Raw genomic sequence first — 15,019 nt, 5'->3', positions numbered from 1 at the left:
ATATTTTCAATTTAATTATTCTTTACAAGATACTTAGCACCAAAGGATGTGGCATTTTCCCAGTGTTGACAACACTTCAGCTGAAAAAATCTCCATATTTAAAAAACGTGGTGCAACCCTGAATGGAGAGTGATTATGGTCTCACTTGTATTTAACACTGTAAAGTGTTGCTGAATGGTCTAACAGGAGAAAACAGAATTTAAGCCAGAAACATAAATGGAGTTCTTCTCACCAGTCAACACTAAGAACAAAAACTGCCGACCGGAGGCCTAGACTTGACCGCTGTCACTCACTAGACCTCGGGCCTGTATTTCCTCTCCTGTGAATAGGGATGCCAGGGTGGCTTCATCAGAGTGTCAGGGATGCTCAAAATGATAACACACAGTGAAACACTTTGTAAACTCTGAAGTGCTTCGCCCGTGCAAGGCCTTAATAATAGCAGCAGTTTAACATTCGTTGACTGCTACATGCACAGCCTTGAAATCTATTCTCTCAGTCTTCACAACTATCACAAGACCTAGCTAAGTACTATTATTCCCTCCGTTTTACAGATGAGGAGAGTCTGAGAGGGTTAAGCATCTAGTTCAACCTGAACCAGTAAATCCTGAATCTTACCCCTAAACACTAAGCTGCCTTTTCTGTGTATTTTTATTTAATAGAGGCGCTGAGATCTCACACGGGCTCAACGAACGTGGTTCCGTAAATTGCTAATTTAAAAGCAGATGCCTTCCCACCCCGGCTCTTCCACGCGGAACGCCTCGCCCTTTCTCGCCGCACCTGATGCTCTCGGTCCCAGCCTCCGGCCCTCGCCCTCGCTCCTCCCACTCCGCCCACGCCTCGGCGTTTCTGCGCAGGCGCCGGGCTGTCTGCGCAGGCCCAGTGGCTGAGCGGCGCCGGGGGACCTGTCAGTCCGTCCTCACCCAGCCCCACCCTGCTGAGCCCCGCCTGCTCTCCTTCGCGGCTGAGGCTGCTGCCTGCGGGAAACCTGGAGGATGAGCTGAATCTCCGCAGCTGTTAAGCGTGTCTCCAACGCTAACCGCAAGGTACTTTGGGTCTGGCCGGAAGCCCCCTTCCCCGCGCCCACTCCCAACTCGGCCTCTGGCCCACTCCGCCCGTCCAGCAGCTACCTGGCTCTGCAGGGAGGCGGCGGGCCGCCCGAGTAAGTAGTTTGTGTACGGTTACCATGGAGACGCGGGCCGGCCGGCCGGGAGGAGCGCGCCGGCGGGCCAGCGGGCGGGCAGGGTGAAGATGCTGTCGCGCTCTGCTCTGGCCTGGACCGGTGGAGGAGGGGGCATTGCCAGGAGTCGGGGAGCCTCTGACCGCGCGGGAGGTGAGGCTTCCCCTGCAGGTTCACCGGGGACCCCTTCTTCTGTCGTCGCCTTTCTGACCCTGGATCGGGGGGAGAGGTGATGATAGTGAACTGTGCTTGCTCTCGGGGTCGGGTCGCGGATGTCTTTATTTCTACACGCTGAGGTTTAGCCAAGCGCGTGGTGCTTAGTTGAAACTCAGTAGTATTTGTTGAATGAGAGAGTGATAGACAAAGGGACTTTGTTTAGGCAGACAGTGACCCAGCCAAAGTCACACAACTTGTAGTTGGGCTCCTCTAGGCAACAGATAGGGTCTGAAATAAATAAGCGTATGTGTAACAATATACGTTAAATATATCGTATTACATATGTCTTTTATCATCCATTCCTACTAGTGTCACAGCAGATCTTCCGTCTCATCCTGGTTTAGAACTATTTTACGTGGTAGAAAAGTACCACACCTTATTTACACACCTATTTTGTGGATTTATAAAATTCTGCTTGTTTTGACATAGCTGATAGTCAATAAAATACTTAAGATTCTTTTTTCACAAAGCAGAATACCCTGTTTTAAATTTTAAAACTTATAAAATATATTAAAAAAAAAACACTGAACAAATGGCATTTCCTTTCTTTTGCAGTTTCTTTTTTGAAATGCGACTTTTCATTCATGAGAAAATTAATTGTTGTATCCTTTTATCACATAGCTTTGGGACAGTAGTTAACATTTTTTAAGGGCCAGTCACCATGCTAACCCACTTTATGTTAATTACATCATTTAATTTTCAAAACAGTCCTATGAGACAATTACTCTTTACAGCATGCTTTTTTAAATTTATTTTTATTAGTTGGAGGCTAATTACTTTACAATATTGTAGTGGTTTTTGTCATACATTGACATGAATCAGGCATGGATTTACATGTATTCCCCACCCTGATACCCCCTCCCATCTCCCTCTCCACCCCATTTATAGATGAGGGAACAGAGGCTTAGAGATGTTAGAAACCCTGCCCAAGGTTACACAGCTGCAAATTGTTAAGAGTATTTGAACTTAACTCCAGCATCTAAGCATTTAACCACTGCTTGTTTGGATGCTCATATTATCACAAGTCTTTCAAAATCATGGTAAATCATTTGATTTGCAGGAAAAAAAAAGAGTATGGAGATGACAAGTCTTTCTCCTATTGCAAACACCCTGATAGTGCAGTGTTGTATTTAGCAAGAAGGCTCTGTTTCAGATGACTGTTTACAGCAGAGGTAAAGACAGATGTTTATAATTAGGTATAAACTCATAAATGATGACTTATAACCTTCCCCCTAACCAATAGGAAATACTTTGTTTGAAAAGGTCTCCAGTTTCAAATTTCCTTCTGCTGGTGGTGTTCATCCCCTAGAGTTTCTGTGGGCATCATAAACTCAAGACAGTGATGCAGGACAGAACTCAGCTGCAGTCCACATCTCCTTCTGTTTTCTTTTAAAAGGTCACCTTGCCCTCCCAAGTTTGCATGTCATCTCTGTCCCCTACTGCCCTCTCAGATGCCAGATCCTGCTTCTCATGGTTCTCATGTTCTTGGTGCCACTTGTTCTCATCTCTCTTCTTACCTCTGTTTCGCCTTTACTCCTTTACTTCAGGCTTTTCATACCCTATCCACTAGTCATGACGTTTTAAAAGTCTTACTCCATGCTGGGCAACTCAAAGCGAAAGCAAGAAAGCAGAAAGGGGTAAAGTTTGATCTCCTATTGCCACTTGAAATAAAGCCCCGTATGTTTTCTTAATCCACTCTAACAAATGCCTCCAGTTCAGAAGCCGTGCAACCTTCATCTGGATGTTTTCTAGCTAGGGTCTGTATTTGGAGTCCAGTTATTACGCACATGCCAACTTTCAGCTGCGCTTCTCACGGAGAACAGGCTCCAAGTCTGGTGGGGCACACCAGGTGCATAGGCAGTTCTAACCTGGTGAGGGAGGAGGTGTATGGACAGAGATCACAAGGGACCTTGTGGAGCGTGCGGGAGGGACACCTAACTGAGGCTGGGAAGGTGGGAGAGTCTTGTCCAGGAAAGCTTTCTCGAGGACCTCTAGAAGATAGCTGGGTTATATAAAAACTGCCTGATTTTGTCCCTTCTAGTTTTTTCCATCCTGCCCATCCCTGCCATCATTTCATGCCACAACATCTTTTAATTTGCTTATCAGCTTTTATTTACTTTCTTGACCTGCCATTCATTTCTCTCCCTGCTACAATTCCAGTCTTCATTTCCAGGGCTGCTCCTTGTCCAGCACACACCTGGTGTATCCTTGATACTCTGAATTGGCTCACTCGTTGACTTGCCTGGAAACTCCTCCTCTATTCCAGCCTCAGTGTCAGCCATTGTCATTTGCTCAAATTCAGACCATTTTCCAGAACCCAGCTCAAACATCATCTCCTCCAGGAAGTCTGACACCTCCCAATCAGAAATCTCTTTCTCTTTTCTAATCACATGGTAGTTTATTTTTATTTATTTTTTTGGCCCGTCAGTTTCTACCTTGTATTAAAAGCATGTGAGCATAAGCAGGGTTGATACTCAGCTGGTTCACACCGAGAAGTCTATTCTGCTTGTGAACACACGTGCATGTTTCTGTATTGGGGTGTAAATAGCTGCAGCCCTGAGGCCTCTGAGTGCCCCACCTTCCACCACCCAATCTAGTGGGTAGTAGTTTGAATATCCTCAGCTCTGGGAACATGTGTGCATGCATGCAGTTGCTTAAGACTTTATCCATCTCACAGAATTAAATGAGATGATGTACTTGAGAGTACTTAGCACACTGCTTGGTTTTAAAGTATATGTTGAACGAGAACTAGTGGTCCTTGTCTGAGAGTGAAGACAGTGTTTATTCCTGTCTGTATTCCCAGAGATCCAAATAGAGGAAACAGCTGAATGGATTTGTTCCAGTTGTCAGGAGGATTTTTGTAAAGTTAAAATTTCTGTAATACTACTGTGTTATGGCTCAGGCATGCTTTATTGTAATAGACAAATGGATCATTTTTTAAATTGGCAAAAACCATCTCTAATAAGAATTTGTAATTTAATAATTATAAAGGAACTACCCCCTCAAACCCACTTCTAACTCAGTTCACTTGCATTATCAAACATTTCCATGTTTGATTTGGTTAATACTATACTAATATTGATATGATAATAGATTAACTGTGCAGATAACACATTATTGAAAGGGTTTCTCAAAGTGTAACTGCTGAAGTGAGAGTTGCAGAGAAGAAAAGGGAGAAAGTCGGGTTAGAGTTGATGGTAAAAATTTACAGACAAATAGGTTTTTAAACCCATTACGTACATCGTTTCCACTGATATTATATATATATATATATATATATATATATATATATATAAGCATTGAATATTTTTTAGTAAAGAGTCTATCATATCATATTAGAAATAAATGTACCAGGTCTGCTAGTTTTTGTTAGTTGTTCTAATGTACATAATTCTGGAGACCTTGCTTACATTCAAATGCCTGTATTGAAAATTTCCAGAATAGTATTGCTTATCTAGTAATTTTTTTACTGTTTTTACTTCACCCTCTGGCCTTTCCCTGTGAAAAGAACTGCATATTGTTTGTAATTATCATTATATTCTTTTCTTCAAAACTCTTAAGGGTGGCTAGAACTAAACAAATGTTCTTGCTGCCTGTTGTTAAGTAACACCTTGATGTACAGAGTCATAATATGGTAACTCCTCTTTGGTTGTCTGAGGAATCACCTGTTGATTCTACTTACAGAAATGGATTGTTTTCAGTTTCCTCGGATATATTTCACAAAACCTTCTTTTTTTGCAGAAGTTATTCTAAAATTGGGCAACTGAAATATATGAATAATTTTACAGACTTCAGTCTCCCTAGAGATACAACATTTTCAGAAGATCGTTTTTTTTTTTTTATTTTAAATGAATGAATACTTAATACCACATACTAATTAGAATTAAGTTTTTAAAATCTCAACTATTTTCAAGTGTAAAGCTGTCACAATTGTGTTGCCAAGTTAGCCAGGCCTCTGGGGCACACAAGCATTTAAGAAGAACGTGTAACCGCAAGGGATGGGATGGTGGGGTGGGAGGGAGGCGCAGGAAGGAGATATATGTATACTTATAACTGATTCACACTGTTGTATGGCAGAAACTAATACAACATTGTAAAGCAATTATACCCCAATTTTTAAAAAATTTAAAAAGAGGGATGTGTATTCTCATTGCCCTTGTGGGTGACTGTACCTCTTTAACTGAGGGTGGTGTCTTGGGAAAAGATCTTTTGATATTTTGTTATTTATTCATGTAGGATGTTAACTCAAATTGAAGGCAATTTGAATCAACTCATTCAGATTTATCATAGGCGAATGTAAGGCTGAACCTATCTACAATTCTAAAAGCTAGTATAGTTTGGATAGAGACCACATCTGACTAACCTTAATCTTATACTGGCATTTGGTGTGGAGGGCAGTGGGAAAGAAAGGAAAACATCAGTTAAGTAGAACCGTATACTTCAGTTAACAGAACCCCCCTCCCACCTTGCCTGTGGATCTCCCATCTGTAAAACGATTGGAGACCTTGAGATGATTTTCGCTTCCTAGGGTGTCTTCTTTCGCAACTTACCTTCTTTCCGTCCAGGTTTAACTTCACTCTGTGTCTCCTCCCTGCTTGTCATTTCCTCAATTGCACGTATTTTCTAAGGCGTCACTGTTGCACATCCACCCTGATCTTCAAAGTGTAACTGCCTGGTCGATTTTTAATTAAAAGTTGTGATTTTTTTCCCTAAGTTTAATGTACGGGAATGGTGTGAGCGTGTATGGGTAGGTTGGAGGACTCCTTTCTAAATGACTGGATGAAAATAGTTGATATTTTGTGCCCTGTATATGCAGAGTGTGGTGTCTTCCCAAAGAACGTTGCACTTTAAAAGGAAAGATGTTGTCTCCAAATGATAAAAAGTTAGAAAAGCTGGATCCGTTTTACCGACCTTCACTGTCCAAGCAGAAGACCAGTGCAGAAATCATAAGTGAAGCACGAAACGCCTTACGAACTGTTAGAACCCAAAGACCATTTACACCGCGGGAAGACCTAAGGAAACTATTTGGGCCTGCATCTTCAAGAACACCAGAAAACAGACCTCCATCCTCCTTCAGGTATTTAGCTCTCCTCTTGTCTGTACACTCAAATGTGTATGTGTCACCAGATGACATTTTCCCTTAATTCTAGGTTTGAATAGTTGCTTTGTTTGACTTCTGCTAATTATATCACTTATATCTGTCCAAGATTTCAAAAGATAATTCCAGACCTTGGGTCCAAGGAGCTGGCTGTGGTTGGAAGTGGTTAATAAGGGTTGTTATACCAACTTTATAAAGTCGTGTGAACAAAGCTTTAAAAAAATTACTATATACCTTCCATTTTTACCTTCCATTTTTGAATTATTCACTATTTTTAGTCCTCCTAAAAGCAAGAGAAGAGTTATTAAAAATGTTTAAAGTAACTATGGTTTTTAAGAATTCTGTCTACCTCAAGGCTTATGCACTGAATGCTTTTGCTTGTTGTGGAGTTAGAGTTAACTAGCGTATACTAGAAATAAAAGAAATGATTATTCACAAACTTATGTTTCTGTTCCATCTCCTGTGCTAGCGTCCATGCATCCAGTTTTGAGTTCTCTGATTCCAGGCCCATCTCTGGCACACGTCTCAGTCCACTGGAACTTGTGAGTACTTTATATTACCATGGGTGTCGTGAAATGGAATTGGCCACAGTACTTGGAATCGGCACATATATTCTAAGAGGATGATCACATAGACCTAAATGTATTAATAATTTAACATGAAATCAAATTCTTTTATGTCTTTTCAAATATAATCGTTAGTACCTAATGAAACGCTTTTATTATCCACCAGTAGTTTGATAGGGCTTCCCAGGTGGCTCAGTGGATAAAGAATCTGCCTGCAATTCAGGAGATGGAAGTTTGGTTGCTGGTTCGGGAAGATCCCTGGAGGAGGGCATGGCAACCCACTCCAGTATTCTTGCCTGGAGAATCCCATGGACAGAGGAGTCGGCAGGCTACAGTCCATAGGGTCGCAAAGAGTCAGACACAACTGAAGCAGCTGAGCATGTACACACTCAGTTTGATAACAAAGAGGAATTTTAGAAATATATGAAAACTGGCAAACAGAATGTTTCACGGTATTTTTAAAGTTATGTGCATGTATTATATTTTTAATAGTTATGTACACAAATAAATTATAGATGCATGTACATAGAGTCAAAAAAAAAAAAACCCTCCAGCAGTCCCCTTATTTTTCATTCTCCGCTCCCCAGTGGCTTTCATTTTAAACTCTATTGGCACATTTTTTTTGGTGTTTACATCTAGATTTTTAAATAACGCAGTGTCTTGCTGCTCTCTGACTTGAAAGCTTGAGGAATTATCTAATGACTTCCCAGTAGGAAAGAGGAAGATTTAACTCTTGTCTGCCTCCAGCGCCTCCTCACAGCCCATTCGCCGTTTCTGTCTCTGCTGCTGCTCACTATATAGATACAGCAAAATTTTAGTTAGAACTCTTTTTTCTGACTGTGATTGTATAAATTCTGTTTATAGCTGAGCCTCGAACTAATGATTGGTGATGATTACTTCTCCTTATCTGTACCACTTTTTGTCTTCCCTAGTGTTAATAGTTGCGTTGCTTTAATAGTATTATATTATTATTGTTTCAGTTCTGAATTCTTCAGGCCTTAATTTCCTTCATATATTCAGGCACATGAGATATTTTTTTGATTCATCTCCTTGGAGAACTTTCCACAATCCCTTCCTGGAACACTTGTCCTGGCATCTTGCACACAGCTCACTCCTGTTTCCAGTACTGGCTTTCCTATTTCCGGTATCCCAAGTCGTCCTCTTTCCTGATTGACTCTTACTTTAGCAGAGTACTCCCTCCAACAGCTTCTTGAGAGAGGACATATGGGAGATAAATTTTTGAGACCTTGGTTGCTGTTTTTTCTGTTTGGAAATTTGTAGGATTTTTCTTTTTGTTCCCAGTGTTCTGAAATGTCCTGTTACTGAGCACTTCAGATGCAAAATCTAGTGGCCTTCAGCTCTGGGAAATGTCCTTGAGTTATTTTGATATGTTTTCCCCTCTTGTCTGTTCTGTTTGCCCTTTCTGGAATTTACTATTCAGGTGTAGAATCCCCTGGACTGGTACTTCAGTTTTCCTATTTTTCTTTTTCCCATCATTTTTTGAATGAGACTTTGTCCTCTAATCCTTTTGTTGGGTCCTTTTCAATTCTCAGATGGTATTTCTAATTTCCAAAAGCTTTTCCCCTTCTAAATTATCTTTTTCTTAGGAATGGTATTCTGTTCTTATTTCATGGTTGTAGCATCTTATTCAGTTGCTCAGTCATGTCTGATTATTTGCGACCCCATGGACTGCAGCACACCAGGCTTCCCTGTCCTTCACCTTTTCTGGGAGTTTGCGCAAACTCATGTCCATTGAGTCAGTGATGTCATCTAGCCATCTCATCCTCATCGCCTTCTCCTCCTACCTTCAATCTTTCCCAGCATCAGAGTCTTTTCCAATGAGTCAGCTCTTTGCATCAGTTGGTCAAAGTATTGAAGCTTCAGCATCAGTCCTGCCAATGAATATTCAGGGTTGATTCCTTTAGGATTGACTGCAATCCTTGCAGTCCAGGGGACTTGCAAGAGTAGCATCTTTTCTTAGTATATTAATGGTAGTTTGGTTTTCTAATTGTTCTTTTAAAACTTCTGTTGCTTTTGTGCTGTATATATGTGTGTCTTCAACAACTGAAATTTATTTTCTCACAGTTTTGGAGATTAGAAGGCCAAGATCAAGGTGGCAGCACTGGTACTTTCTTGAAGCTTTTCTCCTTGGCTTATGGACGGCCGTCTTTTCCTCTGTGTCTCTGTTGCAGTTTTATATTTGTCTTGGTCTCTCTTTTTTATTATCAGAGATTCTCCTCTGATAGCTCATGCTGCTTATTTGGCTGTCCTTATTTGGGAGTAGAAGCATGTGGAACGGGTTGGTCAATCCTTAGCTGATACCTGCCCAAACCTACATTTAGCAGGGTTTGACTGGGCTTTGTTGTTTATAAAACCCCAACAGCATATCTGTTTAGGGCTTTCCTTGTGAGCTAGTCAGTTCTCTGTTAAGTTTTTCTTGGAGGATAAAGACTGAGTGCTAACTATTGGGCTGTAGTTGTCCAGCTTTTATACCAAAGAAAGAGCCCAGAGTCAACAGCAAAGACATCATTTATAGGGGGCAGTTTCCCTGACTCACTGCATGCACGCTAAGTTGCTTCAGTCGTGTCTGACTGTTTGTGACTCCATGGACTGTACCCGCCAGGCTCCTCTGTCCATGGGATTCTCCAGGCAAGAATGCTGAGGTCGGTTGCCATGCCCTCCTCCAAGGGATCTTCCCAACCAAGGAATCAAACCCGCATCTCTTATATCTCCTGCACCGGCAGGCAGGTTCTTTACCGCTAGTGCCATCTGGGAAAACCCAGGCTTGTTAGTTACCAGGGAAACCAGCAGAGGGGCATGCCCATCACTGCCAGATTGATAAGCTATCAGGTGGAGATATTCTGATCTAAAGATTAGAAAGGTCACCAGCTTGGAGGGAGCAAGTAGATAGGAAGGTTTGTTGTGTGAGTAGAGTGCAGGTAAGATAGATGCTGTTCTGGCAGGGGATGTAGAGAACAGTCATCTTGAGTGGTCTGACCGTAGACCAACTCCCAGGAGCCAAGAGGAAGGTACGAAAGCCTAGTATTCAGTGCATAAACATCCAATTAATATCTATGTTTACATTAAGTACCCTGACCCTCAACAGTGCCTGGTTAGCCAGAGACACTAGGACAAACCTCCCATCTGTTCCTGGGTTCAGTAGCCTGACTGCCTGCAGCTGGGAGGGAAACAGTTACCTAGACTTTCAGCCAATTCTCCTTATTTCAGACGCATTTTTTCAGGCAAATATTTCAGATATTTCAGTACCTGGTGATACCAGTTCTTAGACTTTCATAGAATTAGAATGTCAATCAAGCAGCTTCTCAGTTTTTATTACTGTTTATGTCTGCATGCTTGTGAATGTATGTTTGTGCGTATGCATGTTTGTCATTGATGAACTATTTTAAAGGAAGTTGCAGTCCTTATAAGACTTCATCCACAAAAATTTAAGTGTGCATCTCATATAAATAGGGACAGCCTCCCACACAACCACAGTGCTATCATCAAAGCACAGGAAGTTAACATTATTCAGTAGTGTTATTTAATGTACAGTCCATATCCGAATGACCCCAGTTGTTTCAAAATGCATCTTTTATCCCCAAGTACTCATCAAAATGCCTCTGTGAGCAAGACTGTACTTGTTCTTATATTGCAGATGACAAAAAATAAGATACCAAATTAGCAAGCATGAACCAATGTGCAATAAGTACTTGTCAACCATTGTTGACACATGTCTTCTACAGCCTTGGAAACCACCTGTTTTTGAAGCAGCTACAGCAAGAGGGCCCCTTGAGTGGTCAGTCTGCCCTGTTGCCTAGTGGCTCTCCAGTCTACAGTTCTGCCATTTGACTCCTGTGATTTGTTTTTAATATTGCTGTAATTTGGGGGGACTCACTCAATTTGGGCCTGCTCTTTCCTACAAATCTCAGTTCCTAGAGTTCACTTGGTCCCTGTTAAGCAGAGAGAATGTTGGCAATTGCCCCTGTTTAAGGTCACTGCTATTAAATTCCTTTACTGTAGGATGACTGGGTGCTATGTGCAAAGTCAAAGCAGGAGAAGAGTAACTGTTAGTTTGAATTTTTTTTTGTTGTTGTTATACTGAATTATGTAAGGGTTTGGGGGCATATTTCCTTTCAAACAGTAAACTTTGGAGCTCTTAGTAAAAAAAAAACTCTGAACGTGACCTCATAATTACCTCCCCTTCCACTTTCTTTGCTCCTTTCACGTCACCTTTTAAAGAATTCTTTGGTGCTGCAACCACTAAATTAACAAGCAGGAAGGAGATCTGGAGCAATGGGAGCCCAGGGAAAGGGAAGGGAGTAGTGACCCCTGGGGGGTGGGGGAGGGGTGGTGCCTACTTAAGTCCCTTAAGGATGCAGTTGCTGAATTTGTTAAGATCTCAGCAATTGAATTTCAGCCCTTTTTTGATCTGGGATATGTTCTCAGGCTGGTTTGCCTTTTGATAATTCCTCAACCAGCAGTCAGGCAGGGAAGAAGGACCTGGGAAGAGCAGCCCATTCCAGTTCCTGCATTTAACAAATCCTCTCCGCTCTTCACTTGCACATTGATCCCTCTCTCCCCGCCTGTCTGTCCTGTGCTCCCCCGCCCCGCCTCCAGCACAGCCTTCAGCAGGAGTGGGCTGCCTGCACTCAGGGCCCACTGGGCTTGGCTCACTCACCAGGGTTCCTATCAGGACCTGTAATCCTATAAGTCAAGGGAAAGAGAGTGAAGTCACTCAGTCACGTCAGACCCTCTGTGACCCCATGGAACGTAGCCTACCAGGCTCCTCCGTCCAGGAGCACTGGAGTGGGTTGCCATTTCCTTCTCCAGGGGCTCTTCCCGACCCAGGGATCGAATCCAGGTCTCCCGCGTTGTAGGAGAGACGCTTTACTGTCTAAGCCACCAGAGCAGGCAAGTCAAGGGAAAGCCCTGCAGTGTGTAGGATGCCGTGAGCATTTACACACCCACTGTGTATGTGACCTGCTATGTCGGTGAGCCGCAAACACCTTTCTCTTAGCATCTCTCCCCTTTCTCAGAGCAGTTCTGAGATGTGGGGCTGTTGTGTGGTGGTAGTTATTGCATCACTATTGTCAAAACAGAATTCTCCTTATGTTTATGAAACTTAGAAAACCTAGATATTTGAGCTCCAAGTTGGGTTCTCCTGGTGACTCAGTGGTAAAGAACCCGCCTGCCAATACAGGAGAACTGCGTTAGATCCCTGCATCAGGAAGATCCCCTGGAGAAGGAAATGGCAACCCACACCAGTATCCTTGCCTGGGAAATGCCAAGGACAGAGGAATCTGGTGGGCTACGGTCATGGGGTTGCAAAGAGTTGGACATGACTTAGCAACTGAACATACACCTTTTTATTAAACCTTTTATTGACCTATAGAAAAGACACAGATCATAAGAATGCAGCTTCATAAATTTATGCAGACTCAACATACCAGGTAACCAGCACTGAAAAGGAAGTAACATGTAGTTTCCAGCACCCCAGAAACCACCTTCCCAGGGTAACCATTGTCCTGACTTCTCACAGCATAGATTAGTTCCAGCCGGTTTCCGTATCTTGTGCTGTGCTTAGTCGATCAGTCATTTCTGATACTCTTTGCGACCACATGAACTGTAGCCCACCAGGCTCCTCTGACCCTGGGGATTCTCCAGGCAAGAATACTGGAGTGGGTAGCGATGCCCTTCTCAAGGGGATCTTCCCAACCCAGGGATGGAACCCAGGTCTCCCGCATTGCAGGCAGATTCTTCACTGTCTGAGCCACCAGGGGAACATGCATATCTTTTATAGTATTTAACAAGTAGAACAAAACTGAATACATATTTTAAAGAGAAAGTGACTTAGGAGCCCATGTGTCCCTTTGGGCTGGGGGAGATCCGGGGTAAGAAAGTGCAGAATGAGAATGTCAGTGTTTTTTCTTTCACTATTTCTGAAACAAATGGTGACATTCATTACTGCAGTGAATTGCATGCTGAGGGTGACAGAGGAGCCCAGAGGACCTGTGGAGAAAATCATAGTAATAGAAATGCACCTACAGTTGCCACATCCAAAGGCTATGTCCTTGGGGGAGTTTTTAATATGTATTCGCTTTGGGACTTCCAAGAGGGGTGAGGGGTGGGTGGGGTGTGCACGTGTGGGTGCTGTGGCTTTACAAATGAAATCATGGTGACTTTCTGAGGTTGGAGATCTTGGACCCCCTTTTTTAGTCTTCATGTAGAGTGGGATTTCACCTTCCCAGCTGGTAATCTGGAGGAGCTGGGTCAGAACTTGGTTAAGGCTCCCCTGCCATGCTCAGATGAGAGTTAAGTCCAGCCAGATGCCTTAAATGTCCTAGACATTTTTGCCTTCTTTGATTGTGTTGTTGTATGACAATAGTCTTTTGGTCTTTAGGAACCCTAGCAATCTTCTCATCCAGGACAGATCTTAAAATCTGACTTTCCCAGTATTTTGGTTGTACCCCCGTCACTGGCTAGTATCTTGGTACAGAACTTGAGGGAACTGGAGTTTTTAAGTGAAGATTTAAACCCACTTGCAACATTCTCTTTATTTTAAAATAAAGTGAATTTTACAAGAAAAAAATTTTACTGTTGTGCTCCAAAACAGCCATTTTGCTCCACAAGGTGAAAGAACATTTTGTAGAACCTGGAGTGATAGAAACTGGTGGCTTGTTTCATTTTCCCTTGGAGAATTAAAAATGCTCACACATATCACTTTATATTTTAAGTAATCCAGAGAGGTATGTGTTTAAATGGGATGAATAGTAAAGGTCAGTAGTAAAATGAAACTAATTTTTATTATACAAACAATGACTAATTTTTCACTAGGAAAATGATACCTTTTATCAAGGAGCAGTTAAAGGGATTTATCTTGCCATCCAGATATAATTGGGTTATTCTCTTTGGGTAGAAATTCGTGTTGCAAAACCATATTTTCTGTTTTATAAAATCTCTTGTTTAGTACCCCCAAACATTTCTAATAGTTAAAGAATGTATAAAATCAGCCATTTACTTGATCTACATTAATATTATACAGACTTGTCAATCTTTGTTTCAGATTCAAGGCACCTGCAGAGTACAGACATTTTGAGATAAGAAAACCTTGAATTGACATTCAGTATTGAGATTATCCTTATGTATTTCATCTTTCATAATTACATGTAAAGCACTTATTTTCCTGTATCATACTCTTAGCTTTGTTGTTACTATTAGTTTCATGACTTAAGTCACGTTCTTATGAATATTTTGCAACAAATTAAGGAGACTAAAAAGTGAAACGACTGTTAAATATAACATAATTTATATTTAAATTATGAGTGAGTGTTGTCTCCTTCAAAATAGACCCCTCTGGATTCAGGATCTGTTTTCCAGCAAGGTTGCATCAGGGTCTAGGGCCTTAGCTTTTGAGACTTAAAAGTAACCTGGAACCAAATATGGTAAATACATAAAGGGTGAGCAGCGTACATAGGGAGGGAGCTAGCATTTCTCAAGCCTCCATAACAGGACTTGTCTATACTTGAGTGTCCCTGCAAAAAGGGGGCTACTGACTCCATTTGATAGATGGGCAAGCTCATAGAAGTATATGGCCTGCCCAAGTTTACATAACTAGCAAGTGGGTTTGATTCCAGTCAATGACTCATCCTGCCTATTATGCTGATTATTTGTTTTTTCTAACTATGTTTAGAAGAATGTATCTCTATAGTCATAAAACTGATTTTTTTTTGCGGGGGTGGTTCTGGTTTATGAACTGATTACAATTGCAAATGAACAGAAGGATGTAAAATTTTTTTTGAAAAATGTCTTCATTTTTGAAATAACCAACTTCTTGAGAGAACTCTGATACAGATGTCTATCCTATTAATGTATATGAGAAAACCAGTGTTTGAAATGTTGTGTCATATGATAAATGAGCTCACCTGTTCTCCAAATTATCTGACTTGAACGTCACACTGGATT

General features: G+C 41.8%; 1 protein-coding gene across 4 annotated transcripts in view; it reads left to right on the top strand.

Moving 5' to 3' along the window:
• Positions 1-904: 904 nt before the first annotated feature.
• ARMC2 (armadillo repeat containing 2) overlaps positions 905-15,019 on the top strand; it is a 159,566-nt gene continuing 145,451 nt past the window's right edge. For 3 of the 4 annotated variants that reach the window (XR_010659954.1, XM_065911817.1, XM_065911815.1), the window contains exons 1-3: positions 905-1,043; positions 6,210-6,470; positions 6,961-7,033. Coding sequence is in view for 3 of the 4 variants with exons in the window: in XM_065911817.1 (XP_065767889.1) it covers positions 6,253-6,470; positions 6,961-7,033 (291 nt within the window). In the remaining variant the exon portion in view is untranslated. Of the gene's footprint in view, positions 1,044-1,211; positions 1,331-6,209; positions 6,471-6,960; positions 7,034-15,019 lie in introns of those variants that run through there. The other variant, XM_065911816.1, reaches the window with a different exon arrangement.

Source organism: Muntiacus reevesi, chromosome 19, assembly GCF_963930625.1.
Source record: "Muntiacus reevesi chromosome 19, mMunRee1.1, whole genome shotgun sequence".
Classification (NCBI taxonomy): Eukaryota; Metazoa; Chordata; class Mammalia; order Artiodactyla; family Cervidae; genus Muntiacus; species Muntiacus reevesi.
The sequence above is the reverse complement of the archived record's forward strand: the minus strand, read 5'-3'. Positions and strand labels throughout refer to the sequence as shown.